The 26,733-nt window shown below is 42.5% G+C and overlaps 1 protein-coding gene across 3 annotated transcripts in view; it reads left to right on the forward strand.

The window, feature by feature from the left end:
* RASL10B (RAS like family 10 member B) overlaps nt 1-26,733 on the forward strand; it is a 204,788-nt gene that overhangs the window by 124,087 nt on the left and 53,968 nt on the right. The window contains exons 2-3 of one of the 3 annotated variants that reach the window (XM_077482169.1): nt 15,095-15,114; nt 22,992-23,338. In XM_077482169.1, coding sequence (XP_077338295.1) covers nt 23,123-23,338 — 216 coding nt within the window. In that variant the 5' untranslated portion in view covers nt 15,095-15,114; nt 22,992-23,122. Of the gene's footprint in view, nt 1-15,094; nt 15,294-22,991; nt 23,339-26,733 lie in introns of all 3 variants that reach the window. The other 2 variants (XM_077482167.1, XM_077482168.1) reach the window with 2 other exon arrangements.

The following is a 26,733-nucleotide window of genomic DNA, read 5'->3' on the forward strand; positions in this document are numbered from 1 at the left end:
GCGCTTGACAGATAAGTCAGGGGAAGAGGCACGTTGGGGAGGAAATATAAGTTCGGTTTTGGACAAGTTGAGTTTGAGGAAGTGGTGTGACATCCATACAGATATGTCTGTTAGTAAGTTAGTGATGTGAGAGAGGAGACTGATGGAGTGAGTTGAGGGGTGGAGAGATAGATTTGTGTGTCATCAGTGTAGAAATGGTATTGAAAGCCGTGAGCTGACCCAGGTAAGAGATGTAGATTGAAAATAAGAGGTCCAAGAACAGAACCTTGGGGGAACCCTGAAGGATAAGGGAAGAGGAGTGGAGGAAGTAGAATTGTAAGTCACACTGAAGGTGCATTGGGATAGGTAGGATGAGAGCCACTGAAGAGTACAGTCATGGAGACCAAGGAAGTAATGTTTTTTGAGGAGGATGGGGTGGTCAACCATGTCAAAGGCAGCTGAAAGGTCCAGAAGTAGGAGTACAGAATAGTGCCTGTTGTTGTTTGCAGTTAGTAGGTCATTTGTGAGTTTTAAAAGAGCAGATTCTGTGGAGTGTGGAGGGCAAAATCCAGATTGAAGGGGATCAAGAAGGTTTTTCTTAATGAGGTGGTCACTCGGTTAGTTGTAAACCAGGCATTCAAGGAGTTTAGGGGAAAAGGGGAGCAAGGAGATAGGCAAGTTGTTAAGAATGGTAGGGTCCAAGGATGGCTTTTTGCGTATGGGGGCATGTTTTAGAGCATTGGGGAAAATGGCAGATGTGAGGGAGAGATTGAAGATGTGGGTTAGAGAGTGTAGGATAGAGTCAGAGGGCGACAATAGTGTTTCAGAGGGAATAGGGTCCAGGGGGCAGGTGGTTAGGTGGGTGTTAGAAGTTTAGCAACTTTGTCTGTAGTAGCAGATTTGAATAAGGAGAGTGTCAATTGTACCTGTTGATATGAGGTCTTAACTGGGGGAGATACCTGTAGAGGGGAGATTTAATCACTTCAAAAACAAGATTGATACAATCCATCTCCTGGGAAGTGAGTGGGTGGAGGTGGTGGAGGATGAAGTAGAGAGTTGAAGGTAGGGAAACGTTTATGGGGACTGAATGAGAAGGTCTTAATAAGAGTTGTAAAATAGATCTGCTTGGCAGTGTGGACGAAAGAATAGTATTATTGTAGGGCAGATTTTTTTTTGGTTGAAGTCTTTGAGAGACTTAGTCTTGTGCCACAGATGCTCAAGAGTGCAATGTTTTTGAGAATTTGTGTCATCCGTTTGCCAGGGTTGTAGGGGGTCGAGGCCTGATTCTGCGTAGTGAGGGGAGCGAGCTTCTCATCTCTCTCTCATATATATATATATATATATATATATATATATATATCTATATATATATATATATATATCTATATATATATATATCTCTCTATCCCTCACATTTTTGTAAATAATTTTATTATCTCTTTTCATGTGACAACACTGAAGAAATTATACTTTGCTACAATGCAAAGTAGTGAGTAAATAGCTCAGCACACAGCCATTGATGTCTAAACCACTGGCAACAAAAGTGAGCACACCCCTAAGTGAAAATGTCCAAATTGGGCCCAATTAGCCATTTTCACTCCCTGGTGTCATGTGACTCTTTAGTGTTACAAGGTCTCAGGTGTGACTGGGGAGCAGATGTGTTAAATTTGGTGTTATCGCTCTCACTCTCTCATACTGGTCATTGAAAGTTCATCATGGCACCTCATGACAAAGAACTCTGATGATCTGAAAAAAGATGGCCTAGGCCAGTGATGGCGAACCTTGGCACCCCAGATGTTTTGGAACTACATTTCCCATGATGCTCATGCACTCTACAGTGTAGTGGAGCATCATGGGAAATGTAGTTCCAAAACATCTGGGGTGCCAAGGTTCGCCATCACTGGCCTAGGCTATAAGAAGATTGTCAAGACCCTGAAACTGAGCTGCCGCACGGTGGCCAAGATGATACAGTGGTTTAACAGGACAGGTTCCACTCAGAACAGGCTTCACCATGGTCGACCAAAGAAATTGAGTGCACATGCTCAGTGTCATACTCAGAGGTTGTCTTTGGGAAATAGACGTATGAGTGCTGCCAGCATTACTGCAGAAGTTAAAGTGGGGGGGGGGGGTCAGCTTGTCAGTTCTTAGACCATACACTGCATCAAATTGGTCTACATAGCTGTCGTCCCAGAAGGAAGCCTCTTCTAAAGATGATGCACAAGAGAGCCCGCAAACAGTTTGCTGAAGGCAAGCAGACTAAAGGATAGAGGTCGACTGATATATCGGCTGATATTTGCCATTTTTTAATTAATCGGCATCGGCCGTTGAGCTGATAAAAAGGCCGATTTAGAACCACAGCACGACTTGGAAATAACTTCTGTAATAGAAGTCAGTGTAAGTTGCCTGAAGGCTTCATAGAAGCACTTTCCTCCTCTCTGGGCAGTCTGCCAATAAAAGAGCAAAAAGATACAATGTTTACACTTGAATGAATGAACTCAACTCTGTGTGTAGAGTTCTCAGTTTAACCATTTAAGGCTGGGTTCACACTGCTGCGGGGGGGGGGGGGGGGGGGGGGAGATCCGGATGTGATTCGCACCGCACTGCAGTGCAAATCACATCGGATCTCTGTAGCGATGCAAGTTCAGCCATACAGATATTATGGCTGAATTCGCATCGCTCCCGCAGCAAACTCGCACGGGACCCTTTTTTTGGTCCGCAGCAGAATCGGATCGCATGGGTTCACACCATGCGATCCGATTCCTGTGCGAGTGTGCAGATCGCACTGCGCTATGCGGACGGATCTGGGGGTGTCATTAAGATTTCATTGACACTCCCAGCAGTCCGCATAGGGCAGTGTGAACTGCCGGCGGGAGTCATGCGATGCGGGAAAACGCCGCGGATTCGCGGCGTTCCCGCATCGCTATAGTGTGAACCTAGCCTAAAGACTAAATATTTTCTGACACTTGTTGCTTACAAGTAAAAGTCCTGTATTTTCTGCCAAAAAATCACTTAGACCCCCAAAAAATTATATAAATATTTTTTAGCAGAGATCCTAGGGAATAAAATAGTGGTTGTTGCAATATTTTATGTCACACAGCATTTGCGCAGAGGTCATTCAAATGCAATTTTTTGGGGAAAAAAAAATACACTAAATGATTTAAAAAAAAAAACTAAAACAGTAAAGTTAGCCAATTTTTTTTTTCCGTCCAAAAGTTTTGACTACCTGTTTTTATTTTATAGGCCGCTTTCACACTGGAGCGGGCAGGTGTTTATGGTAAAATTCTGCTAGTTTTAGCAGCGCTTTACCATCATTTTAGCGGTGCTATTCGGCTGCTAGTGGGGTGCATATAATCCAGCTAGCGGCCGAAGAAGAGGTTAAATGAGCCCATGAAGCACCACTGCCAAATTGCATTGCATGCGCTTCGGCAGTGGTGCCCATTAATATCAATGGGCAGGAGTGGTGGAGGAGTGCTGCTTGCAGGACTTTTTTTTTTTAACATCCTGCCAGCCTCAGTGTGAAAGCACTCTGTCTTTCACGCAGACTGCAGGGGAGCCGTTTTGCAGGCACTTTACAGGTGCTATTTTTAGAACCAAAAGCGCCTAAAAAAACACCCCAGTGGGAAAGGTGTCTGTTAGGTTAGGCCGATTTTATTTATTTATTTATTTATTTTTTTACTACCCCTTCATCTCATAAAACCGGCCCAAAAAAAACTGCATCATATATCGGTCATCGGCCGCCATGATTTCTAAATATCGGCATCGGCCAGAGAAAAACCCATATCGGTCGACCTCTACTAAAGGACATGGATTGCTTTAACCATGTCCTATGGTCTGATGCCAAGATAAACTTATTTGGTTCAGATGGTGTCAAGCGTGCGTGGTGGCAACCAGGTGAGGAGTACAAAAACAAGTGTCTTGCCTACAGTCAAGCATGGTGGTGGGAGTGTCATGGTCTGGGAAAGCATGAGTCTCTTGGCGCTGGGGAGCTACAGTTCATTGAGGGAACCATGAATGCCAACATGTACTGTGACATGCTGAAGCAGAGCGTGATCCACTCCCTTTGCAGACTTCCGCAGGGCAGTATTCCAATATAACCACCCAAACACACCTCAAAGACGACCACTGCTTTGCAAAAGAAGCTGAGGGTAAAGCTGATGGACTACCCAAGCATATCTCCAGACCTAAATCCTACTGAGCATCTATGGGGCATCCACAAATGGAAGGTGGAGGAACGCAAGGTCTCTAACATCCACCAGCTCTGTGATGTCATGGAGGAGTGGAAGAGGACTCCAGTGGCAACCTGTGAAGCTCTGAGGAACTCCATACCCAAGAGGGTTAAGGCAGTGCTGGAAAATAATGGTGGTTAGACAAAATATTAACACTTTGGGCCCAATTTGGACATTTTCACTTAAGGGTGTACTCACTTTTGTTGCCAAAGGTTTAGACATTAATGGCTGTGTGTTGAGTTATTTTTAGGAGACTGCAAATTTACACTGTTATACAAGCTGTACAGTCACTACTTTACATTGTAGTGCAATTTCTTCAGTGTTGTCACATGAAAAGATATAAAATATTTACAAAAACGTGAGGGTTATATTCACTTTTGTGAAATAATGTGTGTGTGTGTGTGTGTGTATGTGTGTATATATATATATATATATGCGCACACACACACACACACAGTGCCTTGCGAAAGTATTCGGCCCCCTTGAACTTTTCAACCTTTTGCCACATTTCAGGCTTCAAAAATAAAGATATAAAAAAAATTATTTTTGTGAAGAATCACCAACAAGTGGGACACAATTGTTAATTGCGTTAATACTTTGTAGAGCCACCTTTTGCTGCGATTACAGCTGCAAGTCGCTTGGGGTATGTCTCTATCAGTTTTGCACATGGAGAGACTGAAATTCTTGCCCATTCTTCCTTGCAAAACAGCTCGAGCTCAATGAGGTTGGATGGAGAGCATTTCTGAACAGCAGTTTTCATCTCGTTCCACAGATTCTCGATTGGATTCAGGTCTGGACTTTGACTTGGCCATTCTAACACCTGGATACGTTTATTTGTGAACCATTCCTATGTAGATTTTGCTGTATGTTTGGGATCATTGTCTTGTTGGAAGATAAATCTCCGTCCCAGTTTCAGGTCTTTTGCAGACTCCAACAGGTTTTCATCCAGAATGGTCCTGTATTTGGCTGCATCCATCTTCCCCTCAATTTTAACCATCTTCCCTGTCCCTGCTGAAAAAAAGCAGGCCCAAACCATGATGCTGCCACCACCATGTTTGACAGTGGGGATGGTGTGTTGAGGGTGATGAGCTGTGTTGCATTTACGCCAAACATATCGTTTTGCATTGTGGGCAAAAAGTTCGATTTTGGTTTCATCTGACCAGAGCACCTTCTTCCACATGTTTGGTGTGTCTCCCAGGTGGCTTGTGGCAAACTTTAGACAAGACTTTTTATGGATATCTTTGAGAAATGGCTTTCTTCTTGCCACTCTTCCATAAAGGCCAGATTTTGTGCAGTGTACGACTGATTGTTGTCCTATGGACAGACTCTCCCGCCTCAGCTGTAGTTCTCTGCAGTTCATCCAGAGTGATCATGGGCCTCTTGGCTGCATCTCTGATCAGTCTTCTCCTTGTCTGAGCTGAAAGTTTAGAGGGACGGCCAGGTCTTGGTAGATTTGCAGTGGTCTGATACTCCTTCCATTTCAAAATGATCGCTTGCACAGTGCTCCTTGGGATGTTTAAAGCTCGGGAAATCTTTTTGTATCCAAATCCGGCTTTAAACTTCTCCAACAGTATTACGGACCTGCCTGGTGTGTTCCTTGGTCTTCATGATGCTCTCTGCACTTTCAACAGAACCCTGAGACTATCACAGAGCAGGTGCATTTATACAGAGACTTGATTACACACAAGTGGATTCTATTTATCACCATCAGTCATTTAGGACAACATTGGATCATTCAGAGACCCTCGCTGAACTTCTGGAGTGAGTTTGCTGCACTGAAAGTAAAGGGGCCGAATAATTTTGCACGCACCACTTTTCAGTTTTTTATTTGCTAAAAAAGTTTAAAATATCCAATAGATTTCGTTCCACTTCACAATTGTGTCCCACTTGTTGGTGATTCTTCACAAAAAATTAAAATTTTATATCTTTATGTTCGAAGCCTGAAATGTGGCAAAAGGTTGAAAAGTTCAAGGGGGCCGAATACTTTCGCAAGGCACTGTATATATAATATATTCCTGTTTTTACTAGTTAGGTCAGTGCAGAAAGAGAGAATTCTAAGGTCTTGTTTTTTTTAAACCTTGCTTATATACTAATATAATATAACACAGACCAACTGTATAGAAAGAAGCAGCTTGGAAAATTATTGTCTCCAAACAAATTATACAAGAAAATGTAACTTGGTTGATGAATAGGATGTTTATAAAGAACATTTCTATAAAATCCTAACTTGTTATAATACAATCTTTACTAAACTGTATATAACGTATGTAGTTATTTTCCAGCAGGTGTCCAGTTAGTAGTCAAAGGTAAAACTATAAACTGTCAGTCCAGCTTAGTCACCTAAATCCAATTAAAAATGTCAGGCCAACTGTTGTGTACTTCCTGCTTGCCTTCGGTTTTGGCTGTTCCTTGGTTTGTAATGAAATCATCATGTTCTGAAGTTTACGTGGGCTTAGAGCTGTGACTGTGAGAAGCTGTCACGTCTCGCTTCAGTTGACCTGGCAGCAACAACTAATGACCCGACTGCATTACTTGCCAACAAGGCAGAGCCCACAATGTGGTGTTTATGTATGACAAAGCTGTAAATGTAATATCAAATGTATTAATAGCCCACGCCACACATTGCATTTTGTAATTAAACGGATTCCTGCAATTTCACAGCGCACATACAGATATGTCATTAGAATATTTGATAGAACCTTCTTTGTATTCATTAGAATAATTAGACTATTTTGACTTGGTATAATAAATGTAATATAAAATATCAATCCCATGAATAAGTTGTGATGGCGAAACACGTTAGGACGTGGCAGTACGGCAACCAGCTGTGATATCTGGTGTCAAACCGGAAGTTACGATGCGAGTCTGAGTCGATGAGGGTGAGATACAGATTGTACACTGCGGGTCCGCTGTGACCACAATATACCACCACTTGCTGATAACAGGAGGATTGTTTTTATGTTTACCTTATTTGGATCTATGTGAGTGCAATAATGGATTTGTTTTTATTCATTAAATTGTTTTAAACATTATCACACTATTGGAGCACTTATTTTATTTTCACGTGGAGATATCTTTTTCTGTGTGCATGGTTGGATATCGGTGGGATGATTTAACCCTTTGAGGGTAAAAGTGTATATGTCGAGCAGTGAGCCAGTGAGCGTGTTTCTTAACGGGAGCAGAGGCACTTTCACATTTTGTGTGGTGGAAGATCTGGAATATTACAACTGCTATAACGATATTTTTTTGAAGTCACGGAGTCAAAATTTGGATGATTTTATGGACTTTAATTTGTGTCACTTCTGTCACTAATGTTCACAGTGATTTTCACTTATCACAGGGTGTTATTTAATTTATGTTCATTTATGTTACAGTATTGATTGTCATAGTTCAATATCAGCGCCACTGTTTACTTTTACATTTCAGGTAGAGGGCAAAATACGTTTTTTATTTTGATTTATTTAGAGTGCCAGCTTTAACCACTTCGCGCCTGTGCTATAGCCAAAAGACAGCTACAGCGCGGGCGCTATCTGCAGGGAGGGCGTCCCTGGACGTCCTCCTATTTACTTCCCCTCTGCCCGCCGGCACGGGTACGCATCAGGGAAGTTCTGTGCTGGCTGTGTCCCTTGGACACAGCCAGTCACAGATCGCTGTAAACGGCCAATCACAGTGGCCATTTACAGCGCGATTGGCGTGTCCAATGGGAGATTATCTCATATGTAAACACATGAGATCATCTCTCATCGCTGGCTCTGCCATCTCAAACAGACAGCGCGTGAGGAGGGAGAGATGAACTGCTGCAGAGATGCAGCGGTTAGTGAAAAAAAAATATGAAAATAAAGTGCCCATCTGTCCCCACTGCCATCTGCCCCCACTGCCACGTGTCATCAGTGGCACATCAGTGCCACGTGTCATCAGTGGCACATCAGTGGTTAATCAAATCTCTAATCTTTTCTAGGGGTGCAGTGATAGGGCTATTGTTCTACCAGGGACCTTGTACTTACTTTCATCCAAACTCAAACCTGCCAGTTCCTCCCCCCTTCATCATGAAACCTTAAGTTCCAAAAGGTTTGTATGTGTGCATTTGCCTTGATGCCATGTAGTTTGCATACATACTGCTAATAATAGTAAATAACAAAAAAAACTAGTATTGGCGATGCCACAATGATTTTCATTAGAGCCAACCTGCAGAGGAATGTTTGATCGGCAGGATCTTTGACTGAAACCTGACTGCACATGGCAAAGTTCCAAGTACCCATATCATTAGAAGGGAAAAGGGAAGGGTTCAACATTTGATTTTGCTCAAAGCAAAGTTATACTAGAGTTGCAAAGTCTTATACAAAAAAAAAAACACATGCATCAGATTAAAAAGATGTAAATGTGTTCCGTAGGCTTGCATTATATTCTAATACAGGGGTCAGCAAACTTGTACACATTAACACAGTGTCATTTTTACAAGCATATTAGACAATTGCTGTACCAGTGAACAATAGTACAGCAATTATAGCACTGTAGTCCATTTTTTCCTTTAACAGTAAATTTTATTGAGCAAGGTCTGGTTCATCAATCAATGTCCTATAGAGGCTGGCTAAATATCGAGATAAAACGGATAATAAAAATGCATTAATGTCAAAATTAATGTGTGTTTTTCCTGATACAGAAATGCTACACAAATGCTACACATTGTACATAGACCTCAATGAAACCTAAAAAGATCACACCGAAATCTGATGTTCACATAAGTTAAAGTGCATGTAAACCCTCACATATACCCAGTGAAGTGAACAGCCTCAGATGATACACAGAAATGAAACAAATCCCCCCTACATATGTTTTACATTCATATCTGCTGTCTTTCCCTTGCTATGTTCTTTAGAATTCTTAAATTGTATTAGAATTTTTACTTTCTCATTCTGCACTGTGAGTGTAGTCTTGGTTTGCACCGGGAGACAGCTTATTTTAGGAAAGGCACCCTCTCCACACAGTGGTGTATTTAGGTTTTGTGCTGCCCTATGCCTGACTAAACCCATGCACCCCTAATTTGATTATGACCCAACCCTTCTCGTCAAGGTCACACCCCTTTCAGTTTAAGACCCACTCTGTCATCTATAAACCACACTTCTTTGCTTTTAGGCTCCACCTTTTCATCTTAGAGCTCCACCTCTTCGTCTCTCTACATTAAAAGTGGGTACCGAGTGTAGCCTCATCACTGCCCTTCAATGCAGCCTCATTAGTAACCATCAGTGTAGTCTCACCGGTGCCCCAATGCAGCCTCACCGGTGCTCATTAGCGCAGCCTCACCAGTGCCCATCAAGGCAGCATCATCAGTGCAGGTTATCAGTGGCCATTAGTGCGGCCTCATTAGTGGCCCTCACTGTAGCATATCAGTGCAGCTTAAGAGTGCTGCCTAATCAGTGGGAATCAATGCAGCCTTAACCTTTTTAATGAGTTTACATTGATTTCAGCATGCATGGAGCACTTTGCACATACTGAAATCAATACAATTACTCATTAAACAGTCCACATTCAGTGAAAGTCATTAATATACAGGTGAAGATATTGCAATAAAGTGATCCATGGTAAAAACTTATTGAACAGTCCACCTTTAGTGAAAGTTCATGTTCTGCAAAGTTTGCAGTACATGAACTCTCACTGAAGGTCGACTGTTTAATGAGTTTGTAGCATGGATCACTTTATTGCAATATCATGATCTGTATATTCATTTCCATATTGAGCACAGATTGGCTGCTTGGCACATGCACCCAAGCAGCCAATCTGTGCTCAGTATTGAAATTAATATACAGATCATGATATTGCAATAAAGTGATCCCATGCATGTGCCCATTACAAGAGTAATAGTAATTTACTCAATTTTACCTGCTGTCCTGGCTAGGGTGTTCCCCCTTCATCAAACGGAGAAGGGTAGAAGGTGGAGCTTTAGGCCCTGTCTGTCCACCGGCTACTTATGGGGGCGTGAGTCGCTCGCCCCCCACCAAGCATGCCGTCACACCACAATACCACTACAGCAAGCTGGCCGCCGGAGCCTGCATTTGTGTGGGAGAAGGCCGTGGGATCCGGGACTCAGGAAGGCGGGGGGGGGAGGCGACATTTTCACCGCCCCCCGCAAAGTCCCATCCTAGGCCTGTGGCTTGTCAGCCTAGGCCTAAATACAGCACTGCCTCCACATAGGCAGAGACTTGCAGAGCAGTGCTGTGACAATACAAGCTCTCTGCTAATCTATTTATAGCAGCCTCCCCGACACAAACTTCAGGCTGCTTTTATCTCCCACCTCAAAGAATTTGTCAGCAGTTATGCTGATAACAGAGAAACTAAACTGCATGAAGACACCGGACTTTGTGCTTTGGAGAGAGATAAGAAAACACTACAGATATATGTGCCTTGGTCAGATTTCATGAATTGGGTTTACGTCCACTTTAATACAACTAACCCATTCTCCCTACATTTTGTCAAACCTAATAGTGCACCCAAAGACCTCATTAGTTGTACTTTAAAGGGGTAGAAATTTATTTAGTAATTAGAAGTTAATGTATAATGCCGTGTACACACAACCGGACTTTCCGGTAGAAAAGGTCTGACAGAATCATTTCATTGGATATGCCAATCGTGTGTGGGCTTCATCTGACTTTTTTTTTTTTTTTTTTTCAAAAATTCTGATGGACCTAGAAATATAACATGTTTTAAATCTTTCAGACGGAATCAATTCCTATCGGGAAAACTGTTCGTCTGTATGCTCTACCGATGGACAAAAAACTATGCAAGGGCTACTGGCTATTAAACTTCCTTTTTCTAGTCCAGTCGTACGTGTTGTATGTCACCGTGTTCTAAATGAATGGACTTTGGTGTGATCATGGGTAGGCAAGTCTGTTTCAGCGGAGCTCCGTCGGAAAGAGCATCAGAGTTTATTCTGATGGAAAAAACGGTCGTGTGTATGCGGCATAAGTGTCCAATCTAGCACTACTGTTTTTCCACCATAAAAGTGAAGAAAACTCACTGAGACCCAGGTCGCCAAAAAATTATCTAAAACTTACCCTTCTGGAATTAAAACACTGGGGATGGCAAAATTCTTGGAAATAAAAGTGGTTATCTGTGCTGGGTCTAGTTTTATCAGTTTTATCACAAACCCATACCAATAAAACATCTTCATCTACGTTTTGATAGTTTTGAAAGGGTATTATTATTTTAAATAGGGAAGTAGTTGAGTAAGCTCGTCTCTTGCAGATATATCAGTGCTAAAGTTGAGACAGAAAATTCATGCAAGGCATGTTCAGATATGTTAAGAATATCTCTATTTATTGTTCCCAAAGACTGATGAGCCTGGAGAGTTTTACCATACAGTCTATTGATAAAGTAGTATTGACTGGGTTGCAGTAAAATACTTTGCAATAAAAGGGGTCAGAAAAGCACACCACGTAGTCCCAATCAGGCTTCAGCCACATGCCCAAGTTAGAAGGGCTCCTAACCCTTGTTTTAACTTGAAGAAGGATTTAAATGACTGTTACAACTAGAGTTTATGATGTTTTAAGCCCACTGAAGGCCATTAGGAGAAGTCAGATTAGTGCCCCCTAGTCTTAGAATTTGTTCTTCAATTTATGCACTCATAGTTGTATTGCTAATGGCAAGCTAAATGTATTAATACTATTTTATAATAATTAAGGAGTGCAAAAATAAAGGTTTAGAAGTCTCTGATGCTTGCCACTTTTTACTTTTTAAATACTTCATGCACTTTCACACATCACATCAGCTGCAGACCCTTCACATTTAAACCTCCGATCAGCCTTGAACCCTGTACCTTCAGAAACGCAGGGGTTTTAAATAAGGAACAATTTATGCTTGTGAGCGGGCTCCTTCTGCTGACCGAATTCCTCAGCCACTGGCGTTGTGGGGCTCAGCTCTGCTTTCATTGGTATCAGGGAACTGGGTGTGCAAAATATGTGCTTATGTCCAAAATCAAAATTGATCAAACCCGAAAACCATTAGAAAAACAATAGTGCAATTTATTGCATATATATATATATATATATATATATATATATATATATATATATATATATATATATATATATATATATATATATATAATATAATATAATGTACAGTGCCTTGAAAAAGTATTCATACCCTTTGAAATTTTCCACATTCAAATAAATATCTGAAAAATGCTTTAGTGCAATACTTTGCAGAACCACCTTTCGCTGCAAGTCTTTTTGAGTATGTCTCAGCACTTTCTTCCACATGTTTGCTGTACTGTACTAATTGCTAAAACCAACAGCCAGTAAACCATACTCCTACTACTTGACCTCTCTGCTGCCTTTGATACTGTTGACCACCCGCTCCTCCTCAATAAACTACATTCCCTTGGCCTCCCAAGATTCTGCTCTATCCTGGTTCTCTGCCTATCTTTCACAACGCTCCTTCAGTGTCACCTATAACTCTGTCTCCTCCTCTCCAATGCCTCTTTCTGTGGGGTCCCCGAAAGCTCTGTTCTTGGACCCCTTCTCTTCTCTATCTACACCTCCTCCCTTGATCACTTGATAATTGCCCACAGCTTCCAATACCACTTATACGCCGATGACACCCAAATGTATCTATCTACTCCTCACCTCACTCCTTCAGTCTCCTCTCGCATTACTAATTTGCTAACTGATATATCAGCATGGATGTCACACCACTTCCTTAAACTAAATCTCTCTAAAACTGAGCTATTAATTTTCCCCCCTGCCCGTGCCCCTCTCCATGACTTTTCCATCAAAATCAACAATGCAACTATCAGGCCCTCCTCTCACACCAGGGTACTCGGTATAATCCTAGACTCTGACTTGTCATTTCAGCCCCAAGTCCAATCGTCAAGAGTTTGTAGAATTGACCTCCGTAACCTCTCTAAAATTCGCCCCTTTTTAACAAATGTAACCACCAAGCTCCTCATTCCCTCCCTTGTTATCTCTCGCCTTGAATATTGCAACTCCCTTCTCATTGTTCTGCCTCTCCATAGGCTATCCCCTCTTCAGTCTATCATGAATGCTGCTGCCAGACTTATCCACCTTACCAACCGCTCAGTGTCTGCAAACCCTCTCCTCCAATCCCTACATTGGCTCCCAATCACCCAGCGAATTAAATTCAAAATACTAACCACAACATACAAAGCCATTCACAACTCTGCCCCGAGCTACATCACCAATCTTGTCTCCAAATATCACCCAAATCATCCCCTCAGCTCTTCTCAAGACCTGCTACTCTCACGCTCTCTCGTCTCCTCCTCCCATGCTCATCTCCAAGATTTCTCCAGAGCCTCTCCCATCCTCTGGAACTCGCTACCTCCACTGGTCCGGCTATCCCCTACTCTTGCTACCTTCAGGCGATCCCTGAAAACTCATCTCTTCAGGGAAGCCTGTCATGTCTCCAACTAATCTCTTACCACTTCCATCAGCTCATTCCCCACAGTTATACCCTTTTGTACCACCTGCCCCACCCTATTAGATTGTAAGCTCTTCTGAGCAGGGCCCTCTTAATCCTCTTGTATTTTATTGTATTGTAACTGGATTGTCTCCTTTTTATATTGTAAAGCGCTGCGTAAATTGCTGGTGCTATATAAATCCTGAATAATAATAATATTGATAATAGTTGTCCTGTGGACAGATTCTCCCACCTGATCTGTGGATCTCTGCAGCTCTTCTATGTGAACTTGCAGACTAAACCATTTTTTGATGATTTTCTTCACCAAGACCATGCATATACACCCAGTGAGACTATATCCCAATGCACATTGACCAGATAGGAGCGAACCCTTTAATTAAAAAGCAGGTCGTTATGCATTTTATTGCCATTCCACCAGACACTCCTCTTATACCAAAAATGGCCTGGCCATTTTGGGAACTCTCAATCTGCACCACCTTAAGCTCTCTTTACTCTCTCCACAGCCATCACACCATGAAGACCCAAAGGGAAAAAGCACTATATAATGTAGGATTTTTTTCAGTCAACCAACAAAGAACAAACCATATAATATCCAGCTCACATTGTAAGGTTTCCCATCCCAACACAAAAACTGCCAGCCTGTGTATAACTTGGAGTGCAGCCACTCCACCATTCCTTGGAGCTGGCGTGCACTCCAAATGCTGGATGTGGTATACCAGAAGGGACATAACCTGGAACCTGGTGTAGTGAACTTAAGTCCCGCCTCTAAGGCTGGGTTCACACTGCTGCGGGGGGAGATCCAGATGTGATTCGCACCGCAAATCACATCCGATCTCTGTAGCGATGCGAGTACAGCCATACAGATAGTATGGCTGAATTCGCATCGCTCCCGCAGCAAACTCGCACGGGACCCTTTTTTTGGTCCGCAACAGAATCGGATCGCATGGGGGTTCACACCATGCGATCCGATTCCTGTGCGAGTCGGCAGATCGCACTGCGATATGCGGACGGATCTGGGGGTGTCATTAACATATCATTGACACTCCCAGCCGTCCGCATAGGGCAGTGTGAACTGCCGGCGGGAGTAATGCGATGCGGGAAAACGCCGCGGATTCGCGGCGTTCCCGCATCGCAGCGGTGTGAACCCGGCCTAAAACTAGGTCAGTGACTTTACATTTCATTGATGTTGAGCAATACAGCTTGGTTACTAACCAAGACCTCTTATTGCATGAATAATATGCTCTACCAGCCAGACTGCAAGATACAATCGATGGGCTTTGGGCGATATAATTAGTACTGCAGTTAGAGAGTGAAGAATATTTTTGGCCACTTTAATCACAAATTATGTCTGGTAGGTTATATTAGAAGAAGAACATTATTCCACTATTTGAATTGTTTTTCTTCAATCTATCTGCAATATATATTGATTGTCATTTCACATTTCTGTTTTCATATAGAAATATTGAAGCTCCATGAGGTTTGTTCCTTTCCTTCACCTGCATTACCACTGATGTTGCAAATAAAATATCCATTTGCTGCCTTGTGTCTACATCTTGGCTGAAAGTTCGGGGTGGCCCTGAACACTTTTGAGCAGTCTTGAGCATACAACCTCTACTGTCTGTAAACAAGCTTGTTTTGTGAAGATTCATCTAAGAGGTATTTAAAGGGAATGTAAATACTAAAAAAATAACATTTTGAAAGCCCTCTTCATTCCCCCTTACCATGTCCCTCCCCTCTCCCCCCCCTTTCTCTCTAGCCCTCTCCCTATTACCCCTTGTTTCCTGTGGAACCCACTTGTTTAAAATGTTACTAAACTCAGAACCTGCATTCACTATATCTGGTCTTCCACAGTACACAGCAAGGGAATGCAATCATTTTATTAAATACTAACTGATAAATACCTTTTCTCATCAGAACACTATATAGCAGCCTTGTGACTTCTATCCGTTCCTAGTAAAGCTTGTAGGAGGAATTTTCATTCTCCCCGTATCCTCTGTCTGGACATGCCTGGACAGTGCTGATTGGCCCTGTGCTGATCACATGCACCCTCCCAAGAAAAAAAAACTCCAGAAATACACACCAAACTGAGCATGTGCAGCCTGTCCCCTGGCTCTGTAAATATCAGGTTATTTTTTGGAGACAGTGGAAGAAGTGGCGGATTTGAGAGACAGGATCAAACAACCTTTATACACAATGCAAAGGATAAACCCCTCATGTTCCACAGTGAGTATAACAAACATGCTTTACTGCATATATAGACTGATTTTACGGTTGTGGGTTTAGTAACACTTTAAGTTTAATTGCTGGAGATGCAAGTATAACCTTCAAAACACTTAAAGCAGCATTAAACCTGTAACCAAACATGTAATATATTGCAGTTTACCAATCATTAGATGTGATGGCTGCATCAGTTTTTTTTCTTTTGGCTTCTCTCTCTACTTTCACCTGGTGATCTGACCAGTAACACACATCCTGTGTTAGGGAGACTCAACTCTGAAGGAATGAGCATAGGAGTCACAGCAGACAGCAGCATTGTCAGTCTGGGGGGCAGGGGCTAGTGTTATATGTATTACCAGATTTAGAACCACTAACAAATTGAAACCTCTGTCCAGTGGTAGAGTGAACACAGACACTGAACTAGCAGTGGAGACCTGCCAAGCCACTGTGCCCTACCAGTAGCACACCTAGATAGATTTGATCAGGCTAATTTTAATATGAACTGCCCATTTGATCACCATTGTCTGCCAGCAGACATCTGCAGTCAAGATCTGAAGGTTTGCAGTGCCAAAACATCTACACACCATCATATTTTCTGACCTTGTATAGGGGAACTCTAAATCGCTCCTTTGTTTTGTTTTTTTGTTTAATATATTCATATGTTTACATGTGTCTTTTCCCAATATGTTCATACTATGTACATGCCTTAGCATATTTCCAATGTTTGAATGTATACATTTATAATGGAATAAAAAAAAGACAAAAAACATTGTAAAACAATTTATCTTCGGTAAATAAGTATTGTATATACAGTGTATATACATACATTCACAATAATTGAGAATCCTATTAAAAATTAGAAGCTCTAAAATAAACATAACTAGTATCAGTTGAACATCTTTATGTTTTATCTTTCACAGCAGAAAAAAAGCTGGCCAGAGGCATTAGAAAATGATCCTGTAAAATTTGACCCCTTAACACACAGGCATGCAGGCTAGTATCACACAGACAGAGCATTATTATCTCTCAGACCTACTGAATAAGGGTCTTTACTGAAGTCTTAAGGTGCCAGTAGATAACAACTGTCACCTGTTTCTGCTGAAATCTGCATTATTATATATCAGTCTTTTAATGAAGACAAGTATCTTAGCATCTGTCCAAACAGAAGCAGTTTCACTTACAGACCTTCATTATTTTAATTTTTTTTTTGAGCAGCACAGTGGCTAAGTGGTTAGTACTTTCGCCTAGCAGCACTGAGGTCGTCGGATTGAATCCCAACAATGACACACCTGCCTGGAGTCTGCATGTCCTCCGTGTGCTTGAGTGGATTTCCTCTGGGTACACGGGTTTCCTTCCACACTGCAAAGACATGCTGATAGGTTAATTGACTCTTGCTGAAATTGGCCCTAGTATGTATGAATGTGAGTTAGGGACCTTCGATTGTAAGCTCCTTGAGGGTAGGTACTGATGTGAATGTATAAAATATGTAAAGTGCTGCGTAAATTGACAGCGCTAAATAAGTACCTGTAATAATGATTTTGTTTTGAAAGAAAATTACATCTAAGGTTGGAGCATACATGTTTTCAAATCTGGGATCTATTACAACTGTTACTATTTTCTCTGACATTTTCTGTTATATTTGTATGCCTACAGCAAAAAATACATACACAGCATACACATAGTTTGCGTACATTTTGTCTTAAAGAGACCCTGCCATCAGGCTATTAATTTCAACAGAAATTTCCCATAAAATTATATTTGCATTTACCTGCCAAATATGTGCATTTGTCAAATCGTTCCTTGAGTAGACACCCAAAGTCCTGAAATTGCTGCAGGGCACCACCGTTTTGCATTTCTGATGTCAGCACCCCAGCATACTGTCATTAAAGTGACACTCTATACAGTATTCCCCTTCGCTGCTCCCCCAGCATCTACATAAAAGGTTATGTATGGTTGAGGTAAGAGGAAGGGCTAAAATGCTGGGCCAGCACAAAGAGTATTTAGAAGATCAGAGGGCTATGAGGAAGGGGGCTCTACTAGGGAATTGACTTTCCCTGAAATAATAAAATATTCTAGCAAGTTCAAAGGCATATTGAATAAATTGCAATTCATTGAATAAAAAAATAATGTATGGAAAGGAAAAACTACAAATAAGCATTTCAAATATTTGTTTTTTTTCAATGACTTTTAGAGGGTGGTTTGATATGGTAATTTATATCCTGTGCAGGAGTAAAAAGCTTTTGACCTGTGCCCATGTGCAGAACTGCCCTTTGGCAGTCAGCATTACCACTTTAATTTACTAAACCCAGACACTAACCTCCTATGGTCACCCCAGGGTGCTTTTATGGAAATTCACCTGTTCCATTGTGAGTGATTCTTCAGGAACCAATGAATACGGCAGTGCTCCTAGGTACAATAACCGCTTATGCTCTGAATTATGATTGGTTTCTGTATGAAACACTACCACTAGTAATCTGCATTCTCCTAAATGGGAATAACCTAACTACTATATTGTACACATTCAGTTTTGAACAAGATGTTTCCATTTTCCTTCTATTTAGAGGAAACCTTCATTCCCAATACTGAAGTGTTGGACGGCAGTTGAATTCAGATCGTTTTAGAAAAATTTAGGCCCTTGATAAAATAATTTCCCTGTTTATTAAAAAGTAAGATAACCTGCAAAGAAGCATCTGAAACAAAATTGGAGCAGATAAGTGCCTGGGTTGCAGCACACAGAAAATAAGGATAAGAGATAGATTTCTGTTTCAATACAATGAGCAGGGATGAAACACATCCTGCTTGCAGCAGTGGCAAGATGATGGTTATGAAATTGAAAGTAGAGGGATTTTTTTCTTGTTCAGCTCTACATCTTTTTGCATTCCTCAGGCTGTCCCCAGAATAAGCATACAGCAAGGTTTTGCTAGGGAGCAGCAAAACTACATAAAATGGAGAACTAGGCATAAATATTTAGTATTAGTTACAGTTCTCAAAAAGTAGTAAAAATGTTGAAGGGTAGCATCACTTCTGTGTAAAAAATACAGGAAAAAAACCCCAGATAATATAACATATATACCATATTTATGGGCGTATAACACGCCCCCCAAGTTTAGGAGGGAATTTTAAGGAAAAAATGTACATTTAAATGTCCATCAATGCAGCCTTGTCAGTGTCATTTGCAGTCTTGTCATTGCAGCCTTGTCAGTGTCATTTGCAGCCTTGTCAGTGTCATTTGCAGCCTTGTCATTGCAGCCTTGTCAGTGTCATTTGCAGCCTTGTCAGTGTCATTTGCAGCCTTGTCATTGGCATTTGCAGCCTTGTCATTTCAGCTTTGTCAGTGTCATTTGCAGACTTCTCAGTGTAGCCTTGCTGTTTAAAAATGGCGCCGTCGAGATACAGAGCCGGATGTCCTGTGTATCTCAGCAGTGCTCGGTAGCTCTTGGCAATTCTCTGCGGCTCTCGGACGTTCTCGGTGGCTTTCGCCGGCTCACGCGGGACTACGAGATTGTCCATAAGTGTCCGAAAGCCGCCGAGAATGGGCGAGAGGCTTCCAATCCGCTGGGATTTGCGTATAACATGCATCCACGATGTTCCCCTGATTTTAAAGGGGAAAAAGTGCGTGTTATACACCGATAAATACGGTAATTGCTAAATAAGCTTTTGTTGTAATTTACTATTAATAAAAAATACTTTACCTTTTCAATCTTCTGTACACTGTTGGAGCCGCAGGAATGCAATTTCCTGCTTGTGTGATTAGCTTATTCATTTTCCCTGAAATCTGTACTAGAAATGTCAGTTTTGGTGAGATACTTCCCAAGGATAAAATTCTTCTAGAGGAATGCAGACCTTGCAACTTTCCTTGTTAGAATAATCTAATAGAGCGTGCTCCAGCTAAACCAGTCCCTCCCATTCAATGTGAAAAGGGGAATGGTGAAACAAACAGCTACTGTATTTCTTCAGAGCAGCAAAAAGTAGAATGGAAAAGCAAGCTTTTTTTTTTTTTCATGAGCTCCTGACATAACTAAATACAATCAATTGACACTTTTACTTACTTTTCTTTTCAGATAATATGATGGAAATGGAGAATGCTTTGCACGATTTGATCACAACACAGTATACAGTGACATTTCTTCCCAACAGACATCCAAAGTGTCACTAGAGCTCTGTAAACGTTGTATACAAAGTTTACCTGTCCAGAATGGGCAGATTGGGTATAATGGTGGGCAGTATGTACTGTAGAAGAGTGAGCATATGACAGTGAGCAGTATGAGTAGCAGAGAAGTGCGGAATGTATGATGGTTGGTAGTTTGTGCAGAAAAGGAGTGCAGAACATATGTTGGCAGACACTATGTGATAAAGAGCAGTACAGGAAGTATCACCAAGGGCACTATATGCAGAAAAGCAGTTTGTAGGGTATGATGACAGGTAGCATGTACCAGAGAGGAGTGGGATGTGTATGACAGCAGGCAATGTGAGGGAGAGACGTGCTAAGGGTGTGGCAGCAAGTAATGTGTGCAGGAGAGAAGTGACAAGCATATGATGGCCAGCAGTATGTACAGGAGAAGAAAGCAGAGGGTAGGATGGTGAGGAGTATGTGCAGGGGAGGGCTGCAGAGGGTACGGGGGTGGGCAGTATGTGGATGACAACTGATAGTATATGTACCACATAATTGTGGCATTTATGGCATCAGGTAGTGTGTGATGAAGAGGTATGCAGAGGGTATAATAAATGCAGGAAATGAGTACCAAATGTATGATGGCAGGCAGAACATATAGGTGAGGAGTGCAGAGCATTTGAAGGTGAGCAGTATATGCAGGAGAGGAGTATGCAATATATCGTAGAAGGCCGTATGTGCAGGAGAGGAGCGCAGTTGGTATGACAAACAAACATGACAGCAAATATGTACTGGAGTGGAGTGAACAGGATGGTGAGCAGTATGTGCAGGGGAGGAGCTTGAAAGCTGTCACTGTATGCAGGAGGTTTGAGGCACACCGTGAAGTGGGTGAGGTGATGAGAAAGGATGGGTGATTGATTGTTGTGGGTATGGAGATGGTGATGCCAGAGAGGCATATGGGTTAGTGTAGGGGTAATTAGATAGGGAGGGCTGTCTGACAGTGGAACAGTGATGGGGCTGGGGAGAAATATTTGATAGCAGATGGTATGAAATGGCTGGGAATAAGGGAGTAACATGGGGGTGGGTCATAAGTTGTAAGGTGTAGACAGGATTATGAGGGGAGGCAAGGTGGTTGTTTAGTGATGTGCTGTTATCTGGGCGATGAGGCAGCCAGGGTGGGGTTGAGGCAGAATTTGTGCATGTGTGTGGTGGTGCTGATTGACGGAGCAGTGGCTGAAAGGATGCAATGTGAGCTTATGTGGAAGTGTGCGGACTAGGGAGGGACGTGCCGTGCTCCTAGGTGAAGGGAGCTGAACTGTAAGGCGGCTAAACAGGAATGAGTGTGCAATAAGTTGGGGTGAGAGCAGCATATTAGAGTACAGGACGGGGGGGACCTTAAAACGGTTCTTCATCCTAGGAACAAAAAAATAAAAAGTCAACTGCTGACTTTTTAAAAAAAAGACACTTACCTGGCCATGGATCCAGCGCGGTATTCACCCAAACTAGTTCCTCACTGGTCTTCGGTCTCTAGTGCCAGCATGTTAACTGTGGGCAGTCGGCTGTGATTCTTTGCAGGTTCACAGCCAGCTGCCCACTGTGCATGTGGTGCTTTGTGAATGGTCCAGTAGCCTTTTGGGACCTGTGACGAGTCCCTGAAGGCTGCAAGTAGGGAAGGGGGGAGGAGAACCTCCAGTGGATTTGCCGCAGCAATCTGACTGGAAGTGGAAGCAGGTGCCTGTCAAAACAAGGTACCCGCCTCCCTCCCACACACAAAAAAACTGTCCAAATGCAGTAGAGGAGGGGAGGAGGTGGAAAAGTGGAACTCCTCCTTTTTCATGAAGTTCTAATTTAAGATATGTGTAGAAATCAGCAGTGAGTGGTGGTGTGCTGACTGGGGAGGGACGTACTATGCTGCATGGGGGGAGGGGGGGGATTTATTATGTGACAGATGTCTACTGTGGGATTTTGAAGGGGTAGAGAGATGTGCTGAAGATTTGCTGTGGGAATTGTTTGGGTTGTTAATTGTTCTTGGCTCCCCAGAAAATTCATCCTCACTTTTCAGCTCCTGATGCATCACAAACCCGTCTTCTATGAGTGCCCACCCTAGCGCTGCGTCTCTCTGGCTCACCTTTGCACAAATTCTGCACTCTAAGAAGAGCAGCTTTGCGACAGGGGGTGATGAGAAGGGAATGGAAGCTCTGTGGCAGGACAGGTGTGGGGGGGGGCAGCGAGGTTGGTGGGAGACATTGTGGGGAGAGGGGTGGTGAAGTGGACACTGTGATGCTGAGATGGGGGATGAGAGTTCTCAGGCTCACTGTCCATTTCCTCAGGACCCGAGTCTTAAACTGCTGTCTGTGGAAGAGAATTGAGGGGATCCATAGAATGCACTGCAGTGAAGGTCCTGGTTAATAGTAGTGGAAGGTGAACTAGTGCACAGTGCAGCATTTATGTATGGGGAGGTATGACTGGAGGAGCTGCCACTGCTGTGTAGTGCCCTTTTTTAACCTTCTTAACATGGACGAACCTTTGAAATTACATTTCAATCTCAGAGAACCCATTAATAATTTCTAAATCTACATCTCATGGTACATAAGTGTGATGGTTATTGGGAAGAATACTCCTGCTTACATTTTAGGTCACTGGGAAGAGTTCTGCCTTGTAGATAAGTAACCACTGACACTAATGAAATTTTTAACTATCTGAGTAGCAGAAGCTGCTCATTGTTTAAGGAACCCCTGGCAAACTCTGGAGGAACCCTAAGGTTCCACAGAAACCCTGGTTGAGAAAGGCTTATCTATACTCTTATCTATTTAACCCTTCCCCACGCCATCCAAAACTGGAAAAAAACAAAAAGGTTTTGACTGTACATGCATTTAAACAATTTTTCATTGCTACCCCTGTTCAAGTCAGGAGTGGGAAATGTCTGCTGTGTTAATTACCATTTCACTAGTTATTAATGTAGCCTGAAACATGAAATATTTAATGCAGTGTGATTACAGTGATGTCTTTTCTTATCACTTATATAGCCTCCTGCTCTGCAGGGAGATGCTTCCTGAAAGTGGCTGAGCCTGCAGCCTCCGGAATATGCCGCAGTGTGACCACCTTTCCAACACCACGGACCGTGTGAGGGAATCATCCACCACCGGCCCTGGGAGGCATGGTGACGACCTTCAAGATTGCGGTACTTGGGGCCCAAGGAGTGGGAAAAAGTGCCATTGTCCGTCAGTTCATGTACAACGAGTTCAGCGAGACCTCTATTCCAACCAATACTCGACGCGTCTTCCTACCAGCTGTTGTCATGAATGGCCATGTCCACGAACTTCAGATCATGGACTTTCCTCCCATATCTTCCTTCCCTGTCAACACCCTACAAGTGAGTCTGGAATATGTTGGCTGAAAATGCTGGAGCATAACTCAAACTCTTTTAAGTTAAGGAGATATATATTTTCCATAACACAAAGAACTGCAGAGAAACGAGTTACATTTCGCAAAAGAACAAAGCTGTAAATCTGGCTTGCATCTAATCCTGAAATCTGTCCGACTTCAATTTTATTTCTGTTTTTGCAGCCAAATGTGAGAAAAGCCCACTATATGTTTGTCATGTGTTCCCATTCATACAGCATACCTAAAATAAAATAAAAAATAAAAAAAATCTTATCTTTCTAAGGTTTTTGTTCAAAACTAATCTCAGGCCGACTGCAAACATTTCTGAACACTTTATAATGAGAGAAAACTCAGTCTTTTCCCACTGACAAAGGACAGGAATGCATTTCCCCTCATTAGCATACAATTCAGTAGCCTTAAGCCAGGTGCATACTACAGTTTTTTTTTCTCGTGCAACCCCGCGATTGCAGGGAAAAAAAACTGTAAGCTCCAGTCGAAGCCGCTGTACTAACCATGCTAGGTTAGTTCAGTGATCTCCCCCGCTGAGCTGTTATGTTCTGACAGGAGGAAGGCCCCCCTGCCAGAACACTCTGATCAGCGCTCTCTGCCATTGATCCAAAAGCAGATGACTACTGGTTTTCCAGCATACACGTCTCACAAAAGCCAGCCGAATGGGCAGAATGTCAGCTTTTTTTTTTACCAGTAAATGTCTCCCGACATTTTGCCCATGTGTATGGGGCTTTTAAGTGGTTCCAAATGCAGAAGGCTTTTTATCTTAATGCATTCTATCCATTAAGATAAAAACATTCTGTGTGCAGCAGCCCCCCTAATATTACCTGAACACCATCTCGATCTAGATATGTTGCATGAGAGCCTCGGCTCTCCGGGGCTCTCTCTCCTCAATGGCTCAGACAGCATCATGCACCATTGGTTCCTGCTGCTGCCACTCAATGTCAGTGAGCCAATGAGGAGAGAGAGGAGGTGGGGCCAAGAAGTGGCTCCGTGTCTGAATGCCCCCATAGCAAGCTGCTTTCTTTTGGGGCAGGAGGGAAAGGCCAGGAGCGCTAGAGAGGGTCCCAAGAAGAGGACCTGGGCTGCTCTGTGCAAAACCACTGTACAGAGTCAGTAAGAATGACCTGTTTTGGTTTAAAAATAACAGACTTTAATATCACTTTAACCCTTAACTCTATCCCTTTATTAGGACAGATGGGGGAGTTTTACTAAAACTGGTGCACACAGAATCTGGTGCACTTGTGCACACTAACCAATCTACTTTTAACTTCAGCTTGTTCAAGTTAGCTTTGACAATAAAATATAGCAGCTGATTGGTTACTATGCACAGCTGCACCAGATTGTGCGCAGTTTTAGTAAATCCCCCTTAGTGTTCAGTTCAGCTTCAGTTTACAAGTGTTAATGAGATCTGTTAGCACAGTAGAGACAGAGATAGTTGTGGTAAATATTAACTCCCCAGCCCTCTCTGCATAGCAAAGGAAAACTTCAAATTTGTAATTTTCAGAAAAGGGCAAGTAAAATATAAGCAGAAAGTTTTAATTTTCTTTAAGGTTATGCTATGTAAATGAGAGAATGTAACAAATATAATGTAGGTGTCTTCCCAATTTGGTTGCAAAATTGGAAATGCACTTTAAAGTTTCATGCTGATTATATCGTACTACGTACCTTTTTGCTAATATTACTTGTCTGTGTTCCTGCTATTTGTCTAAAGTACCCATGCTGCCTTCTGCAATCCTTCCTAAAGGGTGCTTGTGACCTATGGATTAGAATGTTCCTTAGAGGTTTGTTTTTGAGTAAACCTTTTTAAGAGTGGCATAGAAAGGCAAATCTTTTATTGAAAACAAAAGGCAGTTAGAGTTCTGTCCACCATTTTAACTGCAAACCAAGATGATTTCTTTTGATCTTTAACCTCCCCGGCGGTATGATTATGTCTGATTTTTTAATGCAAAAGTGGTACATTGTTTTGCATGGAAATTTGGCGTTTTATATTGTAGACCTGTCATTCTTAGGAATAACTCGCTTAAATCTGTCCAAACAAGATTCTAGTAGACATCCCGTGTATGATAACGTTTGAAACACCAAATCCTAAATTATAATATAATAACTATATATACAGTGAGCAAAATTATAAACGTAACACTTTTGTGTTTGCCCCTGTTTATCATGAGCTGAACTTAAAGATCTATGACTTTTTCTATGTACACAAAAGGCCTATTTCTCTTAAATATTGTTCACAAATCTGTCTAAATCTGTGTTGGTGAGCACTTCTCCTTTGCTGAGATAATCCATCCACCTCACAGATGTGGCATATCAAGATGCTGATTAGACACCGTGATTATTGCACAGGTGTGCCTTAGGCTGCTTACAATAAAAGGCCACTCTAAGGCCGGGTTCACACCACAGCGATGCGGGAACGCTGCGAATCCGCGGCGTTTTCCCGCATCGCACACCTCCCGCCGGCAGTTCACACTGCCCTATGCGGACGGCTGGGAGTGTCAATGATATGTTAATGACACCCCCAGATCCGTCTGCATATCGCAGTGCGATCTGCCGACTCGCACAGGAATCGGATCGCATGGTGTGAACACCCATGCGATCCGATTCTGTTGCGGACCAAAAAAAGGGTCCCGTGCGAGTTTGCTGCGGGAGCGATGCGAATTCAGCCATACTATCTGTATGGCTGAACTCGCATCGCTACGGAGATCGGATGTGATTTGCGGTGCGAATCACATCCGGATCTCCCCCCGCAGCAGTGTAAACCCAGCCTAAAATGTGCATTTTTACTGTATTGGGGGGGGGGGGGGGGTCCCTAAAACAGCCAGTATCTGTTGACGCCATTTGCCTCACGTAGTGCAGCACATGTCCTTCGCATAGAGTTAATCAGGTTGTTGATTGTGGCCTGTGGAATGTTGGTCCATTCTTCTTCAATGGCTGTTCAACATTGCAGGATATTGGCAGAAACTGGAACACGCTGTTATATACGCAGATCCAGAGCATCCCAAACATGCTCAGTGAGTGATATGTCCATTGAGTATGCTGGCCATGCAAGAACTAGGATGTTTTCAGCTTCCAGGAATTGTGTACAGATCCTTGCAACATGGGATCGTGCAATATCATGCTGCAACATGAGGTGATGGTCGTGGATGAATGGCACAACAATGGGCCACAGTGCCATCATTTTGCCTTTCTGCCAGGCAACCATTTCTCCAGTCTTCAGCTTCTTATTGCCAAACATTGGTGGCATGTTGCGCCATTTAGCCCTAACGGTTCCATGGGCGCCCGTTTTTGTTCTGCAGAAGAAACTCATAAAGTTCAGGAGATGTGTAAAAGATGTCGGTTGTTATGCAATAGCCCTAATTTAGCAATGGCTCA

This window comes from Lithobates pipiens, unplaced genomic scaffold, assembly GCF_037356315.1.
Source record: "Lithobates pipiens isolate NorthernLeopardFrog02 unplaced genomic scaffold, aLitPip1_a1.2 Scaffold_16, whole genome shotgun sequence".
Taxonomy (NCBI): domain Eukaryota; kingdom Metazoa; phylum Chordata; class Amphibia; order Anura; family Ranidae; genus Lithobates; species Lithobates pipiens.